The 24,048-nt window shown below is 42.0% G+C and overlaps 1 protein-coding gene across 2 annotated transcripts in view; it reads right to left on the bottom strand.

The window, feature by feature from the left end:
* LOC115131867 (FYVE, RhoGEF and PH domain-containing protein 3-like) overlaps window positions 1-17,459 on the bottom strand; it is a 95,881-nt gene extending 78,422 nt beyond the window's left edge. For both annotated transcript variants that reach the window (XM_029663924.2, XM_029663923.2), the window contains exon 1: window positions 17,131-17,459. In XM_029663924.2, coding sequence (XP_029519784.2) covers window positions 17,131-17,155 — 25 coding nt within the window. In that variant the 5' untranslated portion in view covers window positions 17,156-17,459. The remainder of the gene's footprint in view (window positions 1-17,130) is intronic.
* Window positions 17,460-24,048: the final 6,589 nt, after the last annotated feature.

Below are 24,048 nucleotides of genomic sequence, written 5' to 3' on the forward strand. Positions count from 1 at the left end.
TATATTTGGAGTATTTCTCCGGTCTTATCCGGTGGCCTGTGTGAATTTAAGTATGCTCGAATTCTCTCTCTCCACAGTGATTGTACGTACATACCCCAACCAGAAACCATGGATTACAGGCAACATTCGCACTGAGCTAAAGGGTAGAGCTGCTACTTTCAGGGTGCGGGACTCTAACCCGGAAGCTTATAAGAAATCCTTCTATGCCCTGCGACGAACCATCAAACAGGCAAAGCGTCAATACAGGGCTAAGATTGAATCATACTACACCAACTCCGACGCTTGTCTTATGTGGCAAGGCTTGCAAACTATTACAGACTACAAAGGGAAGCACAGCCGCGAGCTGCCCAGTGACATGAGCCTACCAGAAGAGCTAAAATCACTTCTATACTCGCTTCAAGGCAAGCAACACTGAGGCATGCATGAGAGCATCAGCTGTTACGGACGACTGTGTGATCATGCTCTCTGTAGCCGACGTGAGTAAGACCTTTAAACAGGTCAACATTCACAAGGCTGCGGGGCCAGATGGATTACCAGGACATGTGGTAAGTGTCTTTTGCTACGCTGATCTGCCACGCTGATCCTCAACACTGGTGCTGCCCTCTCCAGTTGTGAAGAGGGCACGACAAAGCCTATTCCCCCTCAGGAAACTAAAAAGACTTGGCCTGGGTCCTGAGTTGCATCACTGCCTGGTACGGCAAATGATCGGCCTCTGACCACAAGGCCCTACAAAGGGTAGAGCGTACGGCCCAGTACATCACTGGGGCTAAGCTGCCTGCCATCCAGGACCTCTACACCAGGCGGTCTCAGAGGAAGGCCCTAAAAATGGTCAAAGACCCTAGCCACCCCAGTCCTAGACTGTTCTCTCTACTACTGCATGGCAAGCGGTACCGGAGTGCCAAGTCTAGAACAAAAAGGCTTCTCAACAGTTTTTACCCCCAAGCCATAAGACTCCTGAACAGGTAATCAAATGGCTACCCGGACTATTTGCATTGTGTCCCACCCACCACCCGCCAACCCCCCTTTTACGCTACTGCTACTTTCTGTTAATCATATATGCATAGACACTTTAACCATATCTACATTTACATACTACCTCAAATCAGCTTGACCAACTGGTGTCTGTATGTAGCCTCGCTACTTTTTTAGCCTCGCTGCTGTATATTAGCATTTCACTGTAAGGTTGTACTCGGCGCATGTGACAAATAAACTTTGATTGGATTTGATTTGGAATTTACTGCTGCTACTCTGTTCTTTATTTTACTCCTATTATTATCTACCCTAGATTCCTTGTGTTACTATTTTATGATTCATTGGGAAGGGCAGTAAGCAAGCATTTCAAGGTAAAGTCTTGTCGTGTCTTTGGCATCATTAAAGTGAAGACTTATTTTATCAAATCAATTCTCTGTAATTATTATTACGTGATTAAACTAATCATGTAAATGTAATTAACCAGGAAGTCGGGGCACCAAAGAAAACCTTCAGATTAAAGTTATAATTTTCCTAATATAACTTTTCAGATATTTTAATATCTGACCAATTAGTCTTCTAATTAATAGTCTTCTAATTAATGAATCATTCTTTACTTCACTCTAGTCTCAATCCAAACGTCTAAAGTTGTTGGTTATCTGCACAAACCCAGTCTTTGCTCTGAATCATCCATACATCAGTTGTCTTAATCATTTATTTACTAACTAACTAAATAATCACAGAAATGCATAAACAAACAAACAGTAGATACGGATAGAAGGAAATGATAGGGGATGTGCCCTAGTGGGCTAAACAGATATGGCGGCATGGTAGACAAAGGGACTCAGGGCGCGAAAGACAAAACACATTACACAGTTGATAATTATAATAATTTAAATGCTAATCCTTTGCACATGAACACACACTCATTCGGGAATAATTGCAATCAATATATATATTTACGCTCAGTGTGTCGCCATGATCTCTGTTAGAATTGTCCGTCTTTCTGTTGGAAAGTTCATCTGAATTTCTCTTTGCGTCCCCGGAGTCTTTTGTGGTTAGAATGGATACTTCAGAGTCCCATTCAGAAATATTCTTATAGTATAGATGTTTCGGCGGTTGTCGGTCTTCGCACTCAGTCGACATAAATTCTAGCGGCAGACTAGTAATTCGTATCGAAGATTTGCTCTTATTCTGTCGGTATCGATAGTCTCAGAGATGAACCATTTCCACCAGTGTAGGCAATGCTCCATGTGGTTTGGTTAGGAATTCAACAACCGAGGAATGCATGGTCTCTACTCAAACCTTAGCCCTCTCGGTAATCGAGGTACACATGGTCTCAAGTGGGCTTCTCCATGTGGGGTTTATATTCGGAACAGCAGAAAAGGGCTATCCAATGACGCCAGATCAATGTCTGTGCTCATGGGGTGGGCCAATGACTTAGTTAAATTTGAAAGGGAATTGGATTATCTTTCATTAAGCCTATGTATAACACTTGTATCTTTCATCAATGTTTATGATGAGTATTTCTGTCATTTGATTTGGCTCTCTACAATTTCACTGGATGTTTGTTTGAGACAATGCATTATTGAACATAACACGCCAATTTAAACAGAGGTTTTTGGACATAAAGATTAACTTTATCGAACAAAACAAACATTTATTGTGTAACATGGAGTCCTGGGAGTGCCACCAGATGAAGATCATCAAAGGTTAGTGATTAATGTTAAAGCTATGTCACTTTTGTGACACCTCTCCTTGGCTGGAAAATGTCTGTATTTTTTTGTGTGGCTATGTGCTGTCCTAACATAATCGCATGGTGTGTTTTCGACCGTAAAGCCTTTTTTTAAATCGGACACTGTGGTTGGATTAACAAGACGTTTATCTTTAAAATGGTGTATAATACTTGTATGTTTGAGGAATTTTAATTATGAGATTTCTGTGGTTTGAATTTGGTACCCTGCAATTTCACTGGCTGTAGGCCAGGTGTTCCGGAACACCCTTCCCAGAAAGGTTAAACAGTTTAAAATCACATTACATAATTTCATAAATAGTTTCATCTTTACTCATTCATTTTATACAATAATTAGATGCAAATCTCATAACGGAGACTCTTGTATAAACAGAGTTATGGTAATGTGGCTGTATTGTCTCTCATGATGTCACAAACATTAGACAAAATGGACCGGTCGTAGCTGGATTCTCCACTGACCATTTACACATTGTCCAAACATGGATATTGTTCAGTTCTCAAGTTCTGTGAGGAAGAAGTTTCTTTGTTCTACTGTGAACCCTCTCTCTATACTGCATGAGGGAGAGAGTCTCCTTCAGGAATTTACGACCTGAGATAACAGAACCTGGGTGTAAGAGGAAGAGAGGGGGAAGGCACACAATATACCCAAAGAGGGCCACGTCATGACAGTCTACACTAGTTGTTTTCGGTGCATGTGACAAATACAATTTGATTTGATTAACTTAGCATCCCATTCATTTGGATGTAAATGTAAAGGGCAGGAACCACTATGTCTTTCAACATTATAGACTGAGACTGCATTGCTGGAGGCGCCAAGCACATAACCACTTTGAGATGAAGATTAAGTTTACACTTGGTGTTAAGCCATTTCTCTCCAAGAAAATTAGTAGAAAGATTCATCTTAATGTGTGTAAACAACCATAACCCCAGTAGTACACGGTAGATGCATTCAGCTACAAACAGGGGTGCCAAACTCATCTTCCCTGTCGGCTGAATTCAATCTTCACGAGGTCCGGAGAGCAGCACTTAACTTGGGTCAAACGTTTCAGGTAGCCATCCTCATGATGCCATCTATTTTGTGAAGTGCACCAGTCGATCCTGCATCAATGCACCCCCACAACATGATGCTGTCACTCCCGTGCTTCACGGTTGGGATGGTGTTCTTCGGCTTGCAAGCCTCCCCCTTTTTCCTCCAAACATAACGATGGTCATTATGGCCAAACAGTTATATTTTTGTTTCATCAGACCAGAGGACATTTCTCCAAAAAGTACAATCTTTGTCCCCATGTGCAGTTGCAAACCGTAGTCTGGCTTTTTTTTATGGCGGTTTTGGAGCAGTGGCTTATTCCTTGCTGAGCGGCCTTTCAGGTTATGGCGATATAGGACTTGTTTTACTGTGGATATAGATACTTGTATACCTGTTTCCTCCAGCATCTTCACAAGGTCCTTTGCTGTTGTTATGAGATTGATATTCAGTTTTTGCACCAACGTACGTTCATCTCTAGGAGACAGAACGCGTCTCCTTCCTGAGCGGTATGACGGCTGCGTGGTCCCATGGTGTTAATACTTGCATACTATTGTTTGTACAGATGAAGGTGGTACCTTCAGGCGTTTGGAAATTGCTTCCAAGGATGAACCAGACTTGTGGAGGTCTGCAATTTCATTTCTGAGGTCTTGGCTGATTTCTTTAGATTTTTCAATGATGTCAAGCAAAGAGGCAATACGTTTGAAGGTAGGCCTTGAAATACATCCACAGATACACCTCCAATTGACTCAAATAATGTCAATTAGCCTATCAGAAGCCATGACATCATTTTCTGGAATTTTCCAAGCTATTTAAAGGCACAGTCAACTTAGTGTATGTCAACTTCTGACCCACTGGAATTGTGATACAGTGTGTGAAATGTGAAACAATCTGTCTGTAAACAATCAATGTAGAAATGACTTGTGTCATGCACAAAGTAGATGTCCTAACTTACTTGCCAAAACTATAGTGTGTTAACAAGAAATTTGTGGAGTGGTTGAAAAATGAGTTTTAATGACTCCAAACTAAGTGTATGTAAACTTCAGACTTCAACTGTATATGTGCTGTGTGCAATAGCCTGGGGACGAGGTTAGGGTGTCAGTAACAGACCACACCAGCATTCCTCTCTGCACCTCTGGGAGGATAATATCATCACTGTTCACCAGTTTACAGTCCCTGTGTTCTCTGTCATTATGGCTAATGTTTAACACAACATAAACACATATATCATCAGAACAGTTGGAGATAGAGCAAGATTCAAACAATGGGCTTTAGGACTGAAAATGTGAATAGAATAGTAGACTGTAGTGAATGTTCCCTACTCTGAATGTCACAAATGAATGTCATGTCACCAATAGTCAAGCAGCATCATCTGAGGGAAACAGTCACACACTGCATGGCACGCGAATACAAGCACACACATTCCTACAGTCCATTCAAACAGCGAGTCCAGGCAAGGGCTTCCGTTCCTTCCGGACATCCAGCAAAAACATAACTTTTTTTTTAAATGGCCTCGATCTCATCTTACATAGAGATGGACACGCACGCACGCAGGCACACATGCACACACAACAATCACACTTTCTCTCTCTCTCGCTTTCTGCAGGCTCCGTGACGTGCCTCCAACAGTGAGTGTGTCCCAAGCAGGAACACAATTAGAGAAATCAATGTGACACACATGCAGGGAAGAAACCTGGGGCTTCTATAGGTCTTTAGTACTTAGTCATGCTGTCTCAGAGGGAGGGAGGGAGGGAGGGGTAGAAAGAATTATAACACAGAGTGCTGAAAGAAGCAGGGAGAGTTTGAGACATTGAGTGTGAAAGAGCTACAGTACAGAAACAGCATGTGTGTGAGAGTTGGGGACTGCGGAGTGAGATTAAAAGAGGGTGTTGGATGGGAGAAATTTCTAAATGTTCCCCATCCTCCTCCGCCTCCTCTCTTCTCCCGTGTTCAGTGTTTATTTAACACATAGGGGCGATGTTTACAGAGTCTAGGTTAAACACAGCCGGAGCCAATCACTTTTGTTAATAATAAATAACGTAAACTGCAATATGCCGCAAAGCATGCTGGGATGGCTGGTGTGCCAGGGACATTGTCCTGTATCTGGATCTGATCCACTAACAGACAGAGAGACAGCACCCACATTCACATTTACCCACTTCCCTGGTTGAGAAAGAGAGAGGGAAAGTTGAGAGAGAGACAGAGAGTGGAATAGTGTGTGTGGTCATGCAGAAAAGAAGAGAAAACAGGGACAAATTCATCTGTACAGTAGAGGGAATGTGACAAGGACTCCGTTATCTTTTGTCTGAGGAGTAGAACCTTTTAAGGAGGCTAAAACCTGTAGGGGGCTGCAATCAACACATCAATGGAGGAAGGAACTTCCCACAATAAAAAATACTAAAGTTTACTATATAATACTACAGTACTACATACTATAGAATTCTTTAGCAAACTGTAGTATACTCTAGAATACTTAAGCAATAAGGAATGAGAACCCGGGGATTATCGTGTGAATAACTTCCGAACAGAGGGCTGTTCTTAGGGCCGGCTGGGGAAGCAGCCCTAAGAAGGGTGTTATTCATGATAATTCCTGGGTACGAGGGCCTTATTGCATTTAAAAAACATTTACCAACATTTTTTATTTTTTTTTTATTTTAAAAAAAAATATGAACGACGTGATTTCATTAAAAACTTTATTTTAATGAGTAAATTGGTTTTATTTCATCCTTCTACCAGACGATATATTCCAGACAAAAGCCAGTTGTTAGATATTCTATTCTGAAGCTTCTAGCGAAACAAGCTGGTCATCCATTCTCTTAGCATGGTTGCTATAGAGGTCGACCGATTATGATTTTCCAACGCCGATACCGATACCAATTATTGGAGGACCAAAAAACCCGATACCGATTAAATCGGCCAATTTTTATTTATTTATTTGTAATAATGACAACTACAACAATACCGAATGAACACTTATTTTAACTTAAAATAATACATCAATAAAAATCTATTTAGCCTAAAATAAATAATGAAACATCAATTTGGTTTAAATAATGCAAAAGAAGAAAGTAAAAGTGCAATATGTGCCATGTAAAAAAGCTCAGAACATGAGCTCAGAACATGAGAACATATGAAAGCTGGTGGTTCCTTTCAACATGAGACTTCAATATTCCAAGGTAAGAAGTTTTAGGTTGCAGTTATAGTATTTATAGGACTATTTCTATCTATACCATTTGTATTTCATATACCTTTGACTATTGGATGTTCTTATAGGCACTTTAGTATTGCCAGTGTAACAGTATAGCTTCCGTCCCTCTCCTCGCCCCTACCTGGGCTCGAACCAGGAACACATTCGCAACAGCCACCCTCGAAGCATCATTACCCATCACTCCACAAAATCTGTGGCCCTTGCAGAGCAAGGGGAACAACTACTCCAAGTCTCAGAGCGGGTGACGTTTGAAACGCTATTATCGCGCACCCCGCTAACTAGCTAGCCATTTAACATTGGTTACACCAGACTAATCTCGGGAGTTGATAGGCTTGAAGTCATAAACAGCACAAAAATGCTGTTTGAATGAATGCTTACGAGCCTGCTGCTGCCTACCATCGCTCAGTCAGACTGCTCTATCAAATATCAAATCATAAACTTAGTTATAACATAATAACACACAGAAATACGAGCATTTGGTCATTAATATGGTCGAAAACGTTCATTATTTCAGTGAAATAAGGAACCGTTCCGTATTTTATCTAACGGGTGGCATCCCTAAGTCTAAATATTGCTGTTACATTGTACAACCTTCAATGTTATGTCATAATTACGTATAATTCTGGCAAATTAGTTCGCAATGAGCCAGGCGGCCCAAACTGTTGCATATACCCTGACTCTGCGTGCAATGAACGCAAGAGAAGTGACACAATTTCACCTGGCTAATATTGCCTGCTAATATGGATTCCTTTCAGCTAAATATGCAGGTTTAAAAATATGTACTTCTGTGTGCTGAATGTAATTAAGAAAGGCATTGGTGTTTATGGTTAGGTACAGTCGTGCAACGATTGTGCTTTTTTCGAAAGTGCGCTTTTGTTAAATCATCCCCCGTTTGGAGAAGTTGGCTATTTTTGTTAGGAAGAAATAATCTTCACACAGTTCGTAACGAGCCAGGCGGCCCAAACTGCTGCATATATCCTGACTCTGTTGCAAGAGAAGTGACACAATTTACAGAGTTAAAAGAAATTAATGTTAGCAGGCAATATTAACTAAATATGCAGGTTTAAAAATATATACTTGTATTGATTTTAAGAAAGGCATTGATGTTTATGGTTAGGTACACGTTGGAGCAACGACAGTCCTTTTTCACAAATGCGCACCTCGTCGATTATATGCAACGCAGGACACGCTAGATAAACTAGTAATATCATCAACCATGTGTAGTTAACTAGTGATTATGATTGATTGATTGTTTTTTATAAGATAAGTTTAATGCTAGCTAGCAACTTACCTTGGTTTCTTACTGCATTCGCGTAACAGGCAGGCTCCTCGTGGAGTGCAATGAGAGGCAGGTGGTTAGAGCATTGGACTAGTTAACTGTAAGGTTGCAAGATTGAATCCCCGAGCTGACAAGGTAAAAATCTGTCGTTCTGCCCCTGAACAAGGCAGTTAACCCACTGTTCCTAGGTGTCATTGAAAATAAGAACGTGTTCTTAACTGACTTGCCTAGTTAAATAAAGGTGTAAAACAAATAATAATAATTAAATCGGCCAAATCGGTGTCCAAAAATACAGATTTCCGATTGTTATGAAAACTTGAAATCAGCCCTAATTAATTGGCCATTCCAATTAATCGGTTGATCTCTAGTTGCTATCCAAAGTTCTAAGCAAAAAATGTTGGTTTGGAGGTTAGCTACTTCTCCTTTGCTAGCTAGCCAACTAACAATCACATCAAGCAGTTGAAATGACAGCAAACTATGTGCATTTTCATTTGTTTTGCCTTTATTTCTATTGCCATTTCTTTGGATATATCCATTGTAATGATCCTGATAAATGAATTTGGCTGGCTCAAAGAAGCTGTCAGTCTCATCACGTTCATTCACTCTATGGTTTGGGGTAGCAGTTAGCCTAGTGGTTAGAGCATTGGACTAGTAAGAGTTGCAAGATTGAATCCCTGAGCTGACAAGGTAAAAATCTGCTGTTCTACCCCTGAACAAGGCGCACTGTTCCTTGGTGTCACTGAAAATAAGATTTTGTTCTTAACTGACTTGCCTAGTTAAATAAAGGTAAAATAAATAAAAAATATGGCAAAGTGGAGATTGCAACAAAAAAAAAACAGCAACACTGTTGCACATGGTCAGAGAGGCAGGCAGCAATGTTTAGACAAATCCCAACTGTTGCAAACCAAATGCTAGCCTAGTAGCATGGGGAAATAATGTCTAGACACTTTTTTCCGGGGGAGATTAAGTTTATGAATTGCACATTGATACATCAAATGGAACTGTTAAAGGGGAACGGAAACACTTTGGGCAGTAAAGCTAAGCAAAGAGGTGTATTCAATCCACTAATACTAAACATGTACATTTAACATAGAAACATCTCTATTTTTAAGACTTTAATCTTGAACAACATTTATTAGAGGTATAGGTAGGCCATCTTGAATTGCCATAGCATTGATGCCAATGCGTCATCGGCAGGGTTGATCATTAATAATATGCATGTCAGACAGCTCGGTGTATTCAGCATGTCAATACCTCTCATTAATAAAAGTAGTGATGAAGTCAATTCTCTCCTCCACTTTCAGCCAGGAGAGATTGACTTCATCACTACTTTTATTTATGAGAGGTATTGACATGCTGAATGCACTGAGCTGTCCGTCTAAACTACTGGTACACAGCTCAGACACTCATACATACCCCACAAGACATGCCACGAGGTCTCTTCAGTTCCCAAGTCCAGAACAGACTATGGGTGGAACACAGTACTACATAGAGCCATGACTACATGGAACTCTATTCCACATCAAGTAACTGACGCAAGCAGTAAAATTAGATTTAAAAAAACAGATAAAAATCACCTGATGGAACAGCGGGGACTGTGAAGCAACACAAACATTGGCACATGCATATACACACACACACACACGATAACATACGCACTATACATACACATGGATTTAGTACTGTAGATATGTGGTAGTGGTGGAGTAGGGGCCTGAGTGCACACAGTGTGTTGTGAAATCTGTGAATGTATTGTAATATTTAAAAATGGTATAAACTGACTTAAGAGTAATGGGGATCGGTAATAAAAACAAACACAAATACAGTGGTAGGCTTGATTACCAACAATGATGTGACGGCCTACAGAGAGGAGGTGAGGACCCTTGGAGTGTGGTGTCAGGAAAATAACCTCTCGCTCAATGTCAACAAAACAAAGGAAATGATCGTGGACTTCAGGAAACAGCAGAGGGAGCAGCCCCCCATCCACAACGACGGGACAGTAGTGGAGAAGGTGGAAAGTTTTAAGTTCCTCGGCGTACACATCACGGACCAACTGAAAGGGTCCACCCACAAAGACAGCGTGGTGAAGAAAGCGCAACAGCGCCTCTTCAACCTCAAGAGGCTGAAGAAATGTGGCTTGTCCCCGAAAACACTCACAAACTTTTACAGATGCACAACCGAGAGCATCCTGTCAGGCTGTATCACCGCCTGGTACAGCAACTGCTCCGCCCACAACCGCAAGGCTTTTCAGAGGGTAGTGCCGTCTGCACAACGCATCACCGGGGGCAGACTACCTGCCCCCCAGGACACCTACGGCATCCGATGTCACAGGAAGGCCAAAAAGATCATCAAGGACAACAACCACCCGAGCCACTGCCTGTTCACCCCACTAACATCCAGAAGGCGAGGTCAGTACAGGTGCATCAGAGCTGAGACCGAGAGACTGAAAAACAGCTTCTATCTCAAGGCCATCAGACTGTTAAACAGCCATTACTAACAAAGAGTGGCTTCTGCCAACACACAGACTCAAATCTCTGGCCACTCTAATACATTTAATAAATTGATTTCATAAAGGTATCACTAGTCACTTTAAATAACAGCACTTTAATCATGTCTACATATCCTACATTACTAATCTTATATGTATATACTGTATTATATATCATCTACTGCATCTTGCCTATGCCACACGGCCATCGCTCATCCATATATTTATATGTACATATTCGTATTCATTCCTTTACATTTGAGTGTATAAGGTAGTCGTCGTGAATTTGTTTGATTACTTGTTAGATATTACTGCACTGTCCGAACTTGAAGCACAAGCATTCCGCTACACTCGCATTAACATCTGCTAACCATGTGGATGTTACCCATAAAATTTGATTTGATTTGATAGCAACCATTTTTGTTAGAACGGATAACCAGTCTTTTTCCATAGCAACTCTGCAAAAATAATTAACGTCTGTAGCAACATGACCAAAATAACTAACGACCAGATGTCTGTCCGGACTATGAAATTGTATGAATTTACTTATTAAAAGAAAGTTTTTTTATGAAAATGTGTCATTAATTATTGCTCGCCATTGGGTTGAACAAGACCATTTACATATGACTGCCTCTTGTGCCTTACTGCTTAAATATACAACGGGGGAGATCTGGGGGAGAGAGGTCTGGCAAAGAGAATGTCTGGAGGTCTGAGAGAGGGAGAGAGAGATATGTAGGAGGGAGAGAACTGTAGGAGAAAGAAGACAGACTGGCGGAAGGCAGCCGGGAGGAGAGCCAATCGATCCGTCCCCAGAGACCACCAAGAAACACTCTCTACAGTTCACCACCCCAACAACCTTTGTTATTGTCCAATCAACACCATCACTCTCTCTCCATCTTTCTCTCCATCCATCTCTCTCTGACTGTCTCCCATTTTGTACATATCTTTCTAAGACCTACAGTATATCGTTTCATCTCTATGACTATGCTAAGATTTTGTTTTCTAATATTATGTTATGGTTCTCCAACTCTTTGTGGTTTAGTGTGCACTTTGACCCAATGATTGACACTCTTAAAGACAAAATGACCAAGATATTTTAAAATAAACCAATGCAAAAGACCTTAATAGGTAAAGGGCATTGCATTTAACTGTTAAGTCAGTGGCTGTCTGGGTACCTGTGGCAAATGTGTGATCACACCACTGTAGTTAACTCTCTACACAAGTAACACAACTCTATATTAATAGACTGAGAACAAATGTCTCACACGTACATTGACATGCGCATACACACACAAACTCAGCAAAAAAAGAAACGTCCCTTTTTCAGGACACTGTTTTTCATAGATAATTCGTAAAAATCCAAATAACTTCACAGATCTTCATTGTAAAGGGTTAAACACTGTTTCCCATGCTTGTTTGATGAATCATAAACAATAAATGAACATGCACATGTGGAACGGTCGTTAAGACACTAACAGCTTATAGACGGTAGGCAATTAAGGTCACAGTTATGAACTCTTAGGACACTAAAGAGGCCTTTCTACTGACTCTGAAAAACGCCAAAAGAAAGATGCCTAGGGTCCCTGCTCATCTGCGTGAACGTACCTTAGGCATGCTGCAAGGAGGCATGAGGACTGCAGATGTGGCCAGGGCAATAAATTGCAATGTCCGTACTGTGAGACGCCTAAGACAGGGCTACGGGGAGACAGGACGGACAGCTGATCGCCCTCGCAGTGGCAGACCATGTGTAACAATACCTGCACAGGATCGGTACATCCGAACATCACACCTGCGGGACAGGTACAGGATGGCAACAACAACTGCCCGAGTTACACCAGGAACGCACAATCCCTCCATCAGTGCATAGACTGTCTGCAATAGGCTGAGAGAGGCTGGACTGAGTGCTAGTAGGCCTGTTGTAAGGCAGGTCCTCACCAGAAATCACTGGCAACAACGTTGCCTATGGGCACAAACCCACCGTTGCTGGACCAGACAGGACTGGCAAAAAGTTATCTTCAATGACGAGTCGCGGTTTTGCCTCACCAGGGGTGATGGTCGGATTTGCGTTTATCGTCGAAGGAATGAGCGTTACATCGAGGCCTGTACTCTGGAGCGGAGTAGGGTCCGTTATGGTCTGGGGCAGTGTGTCACAGTACAGTAGACTGAGCTTGTTGTCATTGCAGGCAATCTCAACGCTGTGCGTTACAGGGAAGACGTCCTCCTCCCTCATGTGGTACCCTTCCTGCAGGCTCATCCTGACATGACCCTCCAGCATGACAATGCCACCAGACATACTGCTCGTTCTGTGCGTGATTTCCTGCAAGACAGGAATGTCAGTGTTCTGCCATGGCCATCGAAGAGCCCGGATCTCAATCCCATTGAGCACATCTGGGACCTGTTGGATTGGAGGGTGAGGGCTAGGGCCATTCCCCCCAGAAATGTCTGGGAACTTGCAGGTACCTTGGTGGAAGAGTGGGGTAACATCTCACAGCAAGAACTGGCAAATCTGGTGCAGTCCATGAGGAGGAGATGCACTGCAGTACTTAATGCAGCTGGTGGCCACACCAGATACTGACTGTTACTTTTGATTTTGATCCCCCCTTCAGGGACACATTACTCAATTTCTGTTAGTCACATGTCTGTGGGACTTCAGTTTATGTCTCAGTTGTTGAATCTTGTTATGTTCATACAAATATTTACACATGTTAAGTTTGCTGAAAATAAACGCAGTTGACAGTGAGAGGACATTTCTTTTTTTGCTGAGTTTACATACTCACTCTTACTCTCTCTCTCCCACTCCCTCCCTCCCTCTCCTCCCTCTCCTCCCTCTCCTATCTAGTCATCTCATTCCTGAGGACAGGCGATCCTGAGGCCAAGCGATTCTCTCCTAGATTCTGTCTGCAGACACTCTCCTCCAGTCTAATCATATTCCTCACCATGAGGGATTCGCATGGAGAAGAGCATTAGAACACTAGTCTTTATACACACACCATGTATCAGCCTCAGCCTGACTCCCCTCTGATTACATCCTGCACACCAGATAGCAGCCTGCATATCATTGAATGTGATCATGGTCATCATTATTATAATTAATAGTGATCATTATTATCACCCCTGTTCACTGGCTTCATAATCTTCAGCAGAACACATCAGAAACTAACTCCTCTCTACAAGTATCAGTTGTTGGCCTCTCATGATCACCATCTTCATCACACTTATCATATCACAGTCTATAACTCCACTCAACATCCTGTCCCCCAGTTACATGTCATATAAACATCCTCATCTCAAACATCCTCCTCCTCCCTCCATTCAATACAACTATTTCCCTGTAGCCTAATAATCATCATCAGACAAAACACATAGGATAAATGAGGAGGGGACTTTACAACAAAGAACATATTAATGTCTTGGCAGGGGCGGACTGGGACAAGAATTCGGCCCTGGCATTTTATCCACACCAGCCACATCACTGAGTGTGCCGTGACAAAATACTCCATTATAGCAAAGTGAAAACTTTCAAATTGATAGAAAATTAAATACAGAACTCTCTCGTTTACATATGTATTCACATAAATATTCACACCCCTGAGTCAATACTTTGTAGAACCACCTTTGGCGACGATTACAGCTATGAGTCGTCTTGGGTATGTCTGTATCAGCTTTGCACATCTGGATTTGTGGATTTGCTCCCATTCTTCCTTGCAGATTTTCTCAAGCTCTGTTAAGTTAGATGGGGAGCGGTAGTGAACAGCAATCTTAAAGTCTTGTCACAGATTTTCAATGGGACTCAAGTCTGGGCTTTGGCTGGGCAACTCAAGGACTTTCACATTCTTGTTCTGAAGCCATTCAAGTGTTGCTTTGGCTGTATGCTTGGGGTCATTGACCTGTTGGAAAGTAACTCTTTGGCCCAGTCTAAGGTCGTTTGCACTCTGAAGCAGGTCCTCATCAAGGATGTACCTGTATTTAGCTCCATTCATTGTTCCCTCTAACCTTGCCAGTCTCCCGGTCCCTGTCACTGAAAAGCATCCCAATAGCATAATGCTGCCACCACCATGCTTCACGGTAAGGATGGTATTAGATGGGAGATGAGCTGTGCCTTAATTTTCTCCAGACATATAATTGTTATCTCATCAGACCACATCATATTTTGCCGTATGATCTCAGAGTCTTTCACGTCCCGTTTTTGCAAACTCCAGGTGTGCTGTCATGTGTTTTTTTTCTCAGGACTGGCTTCTGTCTGGCCACTCTCCCATAAAGCCCAGATTGGTGAAGTGCTGTAGAGATTATTGTCCTTCTGGCAGGTTCTTCTCAGCCAAGGAACTCTGTAGTTCTGTCAGACTGGTCATTGGGTTCTTGGTCACCTCCCTGACCAACGCCCGGTTGCTCAGTTTGGTTGGATGGCCAGCTCAAGGCAGTCTAGGTAGTTCTATATATTTTTCAATTTCCCAATGATGGAGACCACTGTGCTCTTGGAAACTTTCAACACTAGAAATGATTTTATACCTATCCCCAGATATATGCCTCATCACAACATCTCAGAGATCTATGGATAGTTCCTTGGACTTTTTAGTATAGTTTCTGCTCTGAGATGCACTGTCACTGTATAACACAGAATCTTCGCCTATCTAGTAATTTTACGATCACCTAAATTTGGTAGCCTATGCTGTTTGTTGTATGCATTTTCTGGACATGGGCATGGTTGCTCATGCGGTGGTTACAATGTATCACTGGTCAAATGTTCTCATAAAAGGTTGTGGTATCAAAAGCGTTTGGTACAGGGATAGACATCACTTTTATATGCAAATCTCATTGGATACATCGTTTGATTATTGAGATATCGGCCTCAATTTAACTTCAGAGTTGCTTTTTCTTCTGAGGGCTAATCTGGGCCATTTTCGGGGACAGCTCCAGCCGGGCACAGGCCACCAAAATCGGGGACTGTCCCCGGACATCGGTGACTGTCTCCGGATGTCTGGTCACCCTAGTCAAAATAGCACTCCAGAATCTCCTTTTTTTCCCCATAGAGATGAATTACATACATTGTTATGTGCACTAACTAATGTTGGCTAATTCATTTGGGGTTCATCACATGAGGAAGTGGAAACTCAACACAAATTAACTAGATCTCCAACTCTAAATATAATACCCACTGCTAGTAGCCATGTATTCATCCAATAGTAAATGTAATGTCCTAACAAACTTTGCAGTTGCAAGCACGAGATCTATCGGCCTATGCCCTTGCTGGTGTGCATATCTCAAACCCATATCAAATATCTTGGTTGTAAAATAGCTGCTATTGAGCTGAAAATGTAACGTTTTCTGTACCTACAGAAAACTGAGACCCTTCTCTCTTCGACAGCGACAAGGGACGAAGCTTCGAAAGCATTTTCCCCCGATTGCATTTTGAAATGTCATGGGGGAGATGATAGTGGCTTGCCCATCACAGCAGCAGGCCCTATCTAGGGCACAGGCACAGCGGCAGGGTAGACACTTTTATTACAGGGATCATGAGGATAATACACTTCACTGTTTGACCAAACCATGGTTTTAGGACGTTTTGAATGAGATGATGATGTAGAATGTGCTCTTTCTGCATGTACAGGCACCCTTTCCGTTTTTTACGATCCATAATCTTGGATGTCGATCTGATCACGAGTCGGGGGAGGTCTCTTTGCTGATACCGCATTTGACTTTGAATGTGTATTTGCGTTACCTCTGCTCAGAAAACCCATCTTGGTAAGTGCCAGCTGTTGCCCAATGATCAGCCAAAGGCTCATTATAGATTAGTATGGCCATGTCACCTTTATATATTTTTGTGTGTGATTTTCGACCAGCCCACCAAACAAGAAAATTGTGTAGCCCATCTGGCATTTGCCAGAATTGCCAGATGGCCAATCCACCCGTGTCTAGAGAGCTGAGCGTGTGTGTGTGTGTGTGTGTGTGTGTGTCTAAGAGAAAGGCTGAGAGAAGCATATGCCTTATAATGCGTGGCACAGGGGCAATGGTGAAGTCAGAGCTGCTGCCACTTGGGGTTTGGTGCCGAATTTCCCTCTTCTCCCCAAGGACCTTGACGTTTTTTGTGATGTGTGTGTGTGTGACATTTGATTGAAAGGTAAATGTCCTGTTATGTAGGCCTATGAATAATGATAATCCGTTTGTTGAAATTTGTCTTTCTCGCCCGCATAAACTGCATTCGTTAGACTTGAATCGGGGAACAATAGAAAGGACAAGTTTGCCCCATAAATTTGAGCCATAAAGGAGATCGTTTTTGCTACATGTAGCCTCCCCTGTTGTAACTTTGTGGCACGATACTGCCACTAGAAATGGATACTTCAAGACAAACCCCCCAAAACAAGAAACAGAACAATTCAGAGCTGTAAAATGTGTAGCCTAAGCGTTGGCTTACCAGTTGTTGCTGAAACCCCCTGCATCTTGCCTACAGTTGTTGTCCTGCTTGGCTGAATCCCCCCTCTCCGACGCTAGGCTCACAGGAGATTGGAAACAGTGCACAGGCGAACTATCGTTACAGTCAACTCAAACGAAGGAGTGTCCCAACTTCAGAGTCCTCTGCGTTTTCCCTTCTCTTGGCAAAAATCTCTAGCCTCCGCGGCAGGGCATAACGGGCATGTAGGGTTTCTTTCACGGATATAAGAGGGTGTCCAAATAGTGCGTTTGATGCATTGGAGCACTGATCCATTCACTCCTCCCGGCTCTGTCCTCCTTATAGCAAAACTATTCTTCTCTATGCGTTGAGTGCGCTCAACTCCGCCACTGGAGAAAGGAGTTGCGAGTTCACGCTGATGCGCGGTCACGACAACCATGGTCATTCATTGAGGACAGTAGAATAAAGTAAACCATGGGACTATTATGTTTGGATACATTGTTGTTTATTGCATGTCTTTTGCTTAGTTATTTTACACAATAACCTACAAAATGTTTATGTTTTCTCAATTACATCAAATTCAGCATTTAAAATGGTGCAAGTTTAAGTCTCTTCCACCTGAGCACGTCAGAGAACACTATGATGACACACCAAATGTGGTTGATGGATCCCTTTTGTCTTCTTCTAATGCCTCTAAAGGGGAAAGTAATTCAAAAGTAACGTTAATGAGTTGGGTAATCCAAAAGTTACCTTACTGATTACAGTTTTGGACAGACAATTAGTAAGTGATTACATTTATAAAGTAACCTACCCAACCCTGAACCTATTACCGTAGGCTTTTACCATATTATAACCCCAAATCAAATATTTCCAATGATTATGTATTTGAGTCCGTAAACAGTGCTTCAAAATATGTTTAAACAAACTATGACGTCAGTCTCATGGACTGTCAGTTCCCACCCAGCCACATCCTTCTACCAAACAAAGTGGCAGGATCAGGCCTTGGAAAACACAAATTGTTTTACCTTTATTATTGACCATTTAGCAGGGTCATTATAACAGAACATATGTTGAAATGAGCACCACTGTAGGCCTAAATCGATGCCCCATTTGACCATTTGTATAAGGGTCGCTGGGTGCTTCCATCACTGCATTAATGAATATCATTGGGCTTGGCTTCCTCCTTGGTCCTTTGACTACAAAACAGAAATATTAACTGGCATTTCTATGTCTCTGCTCAGGCCCTCTCCCTCCCATAGATGAGCAGTGTTGATTCATCTTGAATTCCCAGCACGCTGAATAAACCTTGTCAGCTGTCCCTATGAGTTAGTTTTCAGAGGAACAAGGAATTGATTGAGGCAGAAAGCCAAATTGCTTGCTTAAATATGAAATACTTTGCTATTTCTGTATCATAACCAACTGTTAATTCGCCCCTCAGAATAAAAATGCAAAGTTTGAGGTGACGGTATGACTCCCTGAGTTATATTTCATTTTAATGTCTAATGCCAAGTTAAATAAAGGTTAAATATAAAAAAATTATAATGTCAACGAACATGTGATATTGTGTAGAGCTACTGTCTGTAGCCACCCTCTGCCATCAATAACCATATGATTGTAAAGTATGTTTGTGGCATGTTGTAATGCTATCTAACTTGAATAGACATATCAAGGCCTACTGTTTGGCTAACTGTGTTACCATTTTGAGCCAATCATGTGGGTAATGGTCGACTGTGGTAGGTCCTTCTCTCTCCTGTCTCTCTCTCCCTCCCTCTCGCTCCCTCTGAGTTAACCCATGTCAATTTAGCTATGCGCAATTAACCCCTTTTGTGCCTCGTTTTGTAGTTGCACGCTCCTCGTCTGCCCTTGATCAACACAGACAAAGTGTTGGAGTCTGTAGTGACTTGCCCACTGGCTGGCTGGCTGGCTGCCATTCACTTGTTCATTCACTGACACTCTGCAGTCTGTGATAGTCTGTGTCCAGCTACTGTAGCTAGCCATAGCAGGCACTAAGGACAAGCACAGAAAAAAGTTGTAGGCTACATTATTGTAGGCTGCAGGTAGCCTAGCGGTTAAGGCATTGGGTTAGTAAACAAATGTTTGCTGGTTCAAATACCCAAGGTGAAATGTCTGTTTTATATGCCCTTGTCATACAAAACGAGTACGGCACTTAACAGTATTGTGTTCGAGACCATCTAAAGGGAGACTGGAGCAAATCGAGTCAAGACCAAGACCAGAGGAGGGGTGAGACCTGGAGGGGTCAAAACCGAGACCAGAAAAATACGAGTTCAATTCTAGACCACGATCAACATTTTGTCAAATCGCCACCATAATAAAGAGTTCAAAATGTCCAGTATTTCTATGTTCATATTTCAGAAGGACATATGGATTCTTTAGACATTTAGAATGGTGAAAAAATGTGTGCTGAGGGAAAATAGAGCCACTCTACAAATTATTACTAACCCCAACATAGTGGGGAACAAGGAGGGCCTTCTACCCCTTCAGAGAAGAGCTAAGGATTTATAAAATAATTATAATAAAAATTATAATTATAATTACATCATTATTTTCAATGATGTTCTGATTTAATCGCTTCAGTTTTGTTGGAAAGGAAAGGGTTAACATTGAAGCGAAAGAAGATCCAATCAGGATTTTTATTTTGTGCTATCTGGGGAGATAAATCTAGCTAGCCAAGTCAGCCATTGGCTAAGCCCTCAGAAGCTAGATATAAGGTGCTGTTCTATCTGCTGTTCAACTGTACGAGGGCAACATTTTGGAGTGACAGTGGAATCAACTAGCTGGGACCATTTTTACAAAAAACGTATGGAAGCTTCTGCCTTCTCAAAGGCCAAAAGGTCACTGCGAAATAGCAAGCATTCATTTTCTGACGGTCTAGCTAGCTATTTTTTGTTATAGGCTAGTTTGCAGCGGCTGCAGCAGGTATTGTTTTTCCATCGGCACTATGCAGTGGTGTACTGGAGCCTGGAGAAGTGTGTATACTCATATTTTGCTAAACAAATCCCAAACGGCTTGCCCAGCAAAGGAAAGGCACCCACTGTGAAAAAGCCTATATTTTCTATGGCAAAACAAATACGTTTCAGATTTGCACTCTCTAAATCACATCTTTTGGAGGTCTGAGGACTATTGTTGTAATAATAATGTATAATGTATAATTATAACAACATCCTCTAATCACCTGGGGGCTCCCACAGTCAAAGCCACAGATCAGTGGTAAATAGAACCAGTTACTGAAAGAGAGAGAGATACACACATTTATTTCCACGGGGACGGAGGGTGAGACAGGGATGCAGCTTAAGCCCCACACTCTTCAACATATATCAATGAATTGGCGAAGGCACTAGAACAGTCTGCAGCACCCGGCCTCACCCTATTAGAATCTTAAGTCAAATGTCTACTGTTTGCTGATGATCTGATGCTTCTGTCCCCAACCACGGAGGGCCTACAGTGGCACCTAGATCTTCGGCACAGATTCTGTCAGACCTGGGCCCTGACAGTAAATCTCAGTAAGACAAAAACAATGGTGTTCCAAAAAAGGTCCAGTTCCCAGGAACACGAATACAAATTCCGTCTAGACACCGTTGCCCTAGAGCACACAAAAAAACGATATATACCTCGGCTTAAACATCAGCGCCACAGGTAACTTCCACAAAGTTGTGAACGATCTGAGAGACAAGGCAAGAAGGACCTTCTATGCCATCAAAGGAACATAAAATGCGATATACCAATTTGGATCTGGCTAAAAAAACTTGTATCAGATATAGAACCCATTGCCCTTTATGGTTGTGAGGTCTGGGATCTGCTTACCAACCAAGAATTCACAAAATGGGACAAACACCAAATTGAGACTCTGCATGCAGAATTCTGCAAAAAAAATCCTCTGTGTACAACATAAAATACCAAATAATGCATGCAGAGCAGAATTAGGCTGATACCCACTAATTATCAAAATCCAGAAAATAGACGCCCTAACCTCCTGCCAAATGTATAACCATATTAGAGAGGCATATTTCCCTCAGATTACACAGACTCACAAAAAATGTGAAAACATATCAAATTTTGATAAACTCCCATACAACCACCTAAAAGGAAGCGATTCCCAAACCCTCTATAACAAAGCCATCACCTACAGAGAAATGAACCCGGAGAAGAGCCCCCTAAGCACGCTGGTCTTGGGGCTCTGTTCACAAACACAAACAGATCCCACAGAGCCCCAGGACAGCAACACAATTAGACCCAACCAAATCATGAGAAAACAAAAAGATAATTACTTGACACATTGGAAAGAATTTACAAAAAAACAGAGCAAACTAGAATGCTATCTGGCCCTAAACAGAGCGTACACAGTGGCAGAATACCTGACCACTGTGCCTGACCCAAAATTAAGGAAATCTCTGACTATGTACAGACTCAGTGAGCATAGCCTTGCTATTGAGAAAGGCTGCCGAAGAGAGAAGAGAAGACAGGCTATGTGCACACTGCCAACAAAATGAGGTGGAAACTGAGCTGCACTTCCTAACCTCCTGCCAAATGTATGACCATATTAGAGACGCATATTTCCTTCAGATTTCACAGACTCACAAAAAATGTGAAAACATATCCAATTTTGATAAACTCCCATATCTATTGGGTGAAATACCACAGTGTGCCATCACAGCAGCAATATTAGTGATCTGTTGCCACAAGAAAAGGGCAACAAGTGAAGAACAGACACCATTTTAAAATGAACCTATATTTATGTTATTTTCTCTTTGGTACTTTAACTATTTGCACATCATTACAACACTGTATATATACATAATATGACATTTGAAATGTATCTATTCTTTTGGAACTTTTGGGAGTGTAATGTTTACTGTTAATTTTGTATTGTTTATTTCACTTTTGTTTATTATCTATTTCACTTGCTTTGGCAATGTATACATATGTTTCCCATGCCAATAAAGCCCGTTAAATTGAATTGAAATTGAGAGTGAAGAGAGAGATGGCGAGAGATAGTCAGAGGGAGGGAAATGGATAAAGGAGAGAGGATGGGAGGACAGAAAGAAGCAGAGTGAAAATGGGGGGAGGGAGTCAGAGAAGCGCAGAGAATTGGAGGAAAAAGAAAGGTAGGCAGAGAGATGAGAGAGATGTGGGGGAAAGGAGGGAAGGTGTGAGTTAGGCCATCCACTTCTTTCACACCAATTTCAAATCACACCTCCTCTGCTGTTATCAAACCACCTCACTCATCAAAGAGTGTGAACTGAAAATAAAGTGAACATTTTGCACGACATGTTTTGTCATGATTTCAATGAGAACAAGAGTAGAGGCACACACCTACAGATTACAGAGAGATAGATCTCTTTTGGAGTATCCATTTCTCTCATGAGCATAGAGGAGAAGACACATCCCTGTCCAGCCGGAATGTTTGGTATATGATGAGGATGAGGTCACACAGTTCGTCAGACCTGCTGTGTGTGTGTGTGTGTGTGTGTGTGTGTGTGTGTGTGTGTGTGTGTGTGTGTGTGTGCACACAGTAGTCAGAGACACATGAGTCAGACATGGAGAGGCTGTCTGTTTGGCCGTGTGGTGTAACTGTGTGTGTGTGTGTTCTGTGCACCACCTGATGCATTCAATGCTCCTTCAGGGTCCTCATGTGTTCAGCTCATCACATGACAGGAGTGGCTGAGAAAGAGAGAGGGCTCTTTGTGTTAGGTTACGGTTTAGTAGCCCCACTCCACTGACAGCAGCACACTCACCATTGCGTACGCACTCACACTCAACATTGCGTACACACCCACACACACACACACGCACACACACATACAAAACATGCTTGTGCACAAACACATACCTATATCATATCACTCAAAAAAGAGTGAAGAATCTCATTGGATTCAGACAGACACTGGATACCACTGTATTTGTCAGTGTTATGGTGACCCCAATTGGTCAGAGAGGATACTGCACCAACCACTGTGAGACGACGCAGCATGCTACTTCAGGTACAATCATACCACCTGAATTTGGAATGGAGCAGTGGGATAGATCATATTCCACTGACCCATATTCCATATGGCATAATGAACAGGAAATGGGGGAGATGCCATGACGACAAAGCGTCCACTGTGGGGGATAGTGATGTCATAGACTGCCAATGGAGTGACCTCCCACCTTTCTTTCATACAGTATCCTGATTCTGCAAAATGGGACTTTTTCAGTTGGGGCAGTCTCTGTTATTTAGTGTGGTTGGTAAATGGTACACTGTAGCCTCGTTGTATGTGATTCTTTGTGTCTGAATAGTGTGTATTATAGTTTTTATGTTTCAGCCCTGCATGCAAACCATTGATTGTCTTGATTAGAGCACTTCTTCCATCACTCAGACATCACACTCATTGTTGGCCATACACACACACATTGCTTTTCAATGTCACCAGATTTGGAACAGAATTTGTTCTGTACTTGTGGGGTTTCAGAGACACAAAGCCAGCCATCCTCATCAGCCCCCCTTTACAGAGAGGACTAGAGGAGGAAATCAGGCGTTTAGAGCAGAGCCCTGCTTGCAGAACTTTCGCATCTCTCCCACCATCCCTCGCTGGGATAGATTATTTAAAAACTCAATGAATGGTCCTTTTGTTTCCATTCTACTTCTGTAAGATGGTTATTAATCAAAATTGTACGGTGGTCTAAAAATGCGATTTATAAACTTTGGACATTAGAATAAAATAAATCCTTATATTTGTAGAATGACACCTTCTGAACGGGACCGATTATTTTATCACTTGTATTGTTCATCTGTTTCTGTATTTTGTATCCATTTTTCTTCTTCTGAAAATCAATAGCGCTCTACATATTCTTGCCATATAAAACCATCCACGTGGTATAAAACTGTTGCACGAGACAAACGGGGCAAGTCTTTATGACTCATGGAAACTGGTCCTAACGGAG

This window comes from Oncorhynchus nerka, linkage group LG7 (genome assembly GCF_034236695.1).
Source record: "Oncorhynchus nerka isolate Pitt River linkage group LG7, Oner_Uvic_2.0, whole genome shotgun sequence".
NCBI classification, from domain to species: Eukaryota; Metazoa; Chordata; class Actinopteri; order Salmoniformes; family Salmonidae; genus Oncorhynchus; species Oncorhynchus nerka.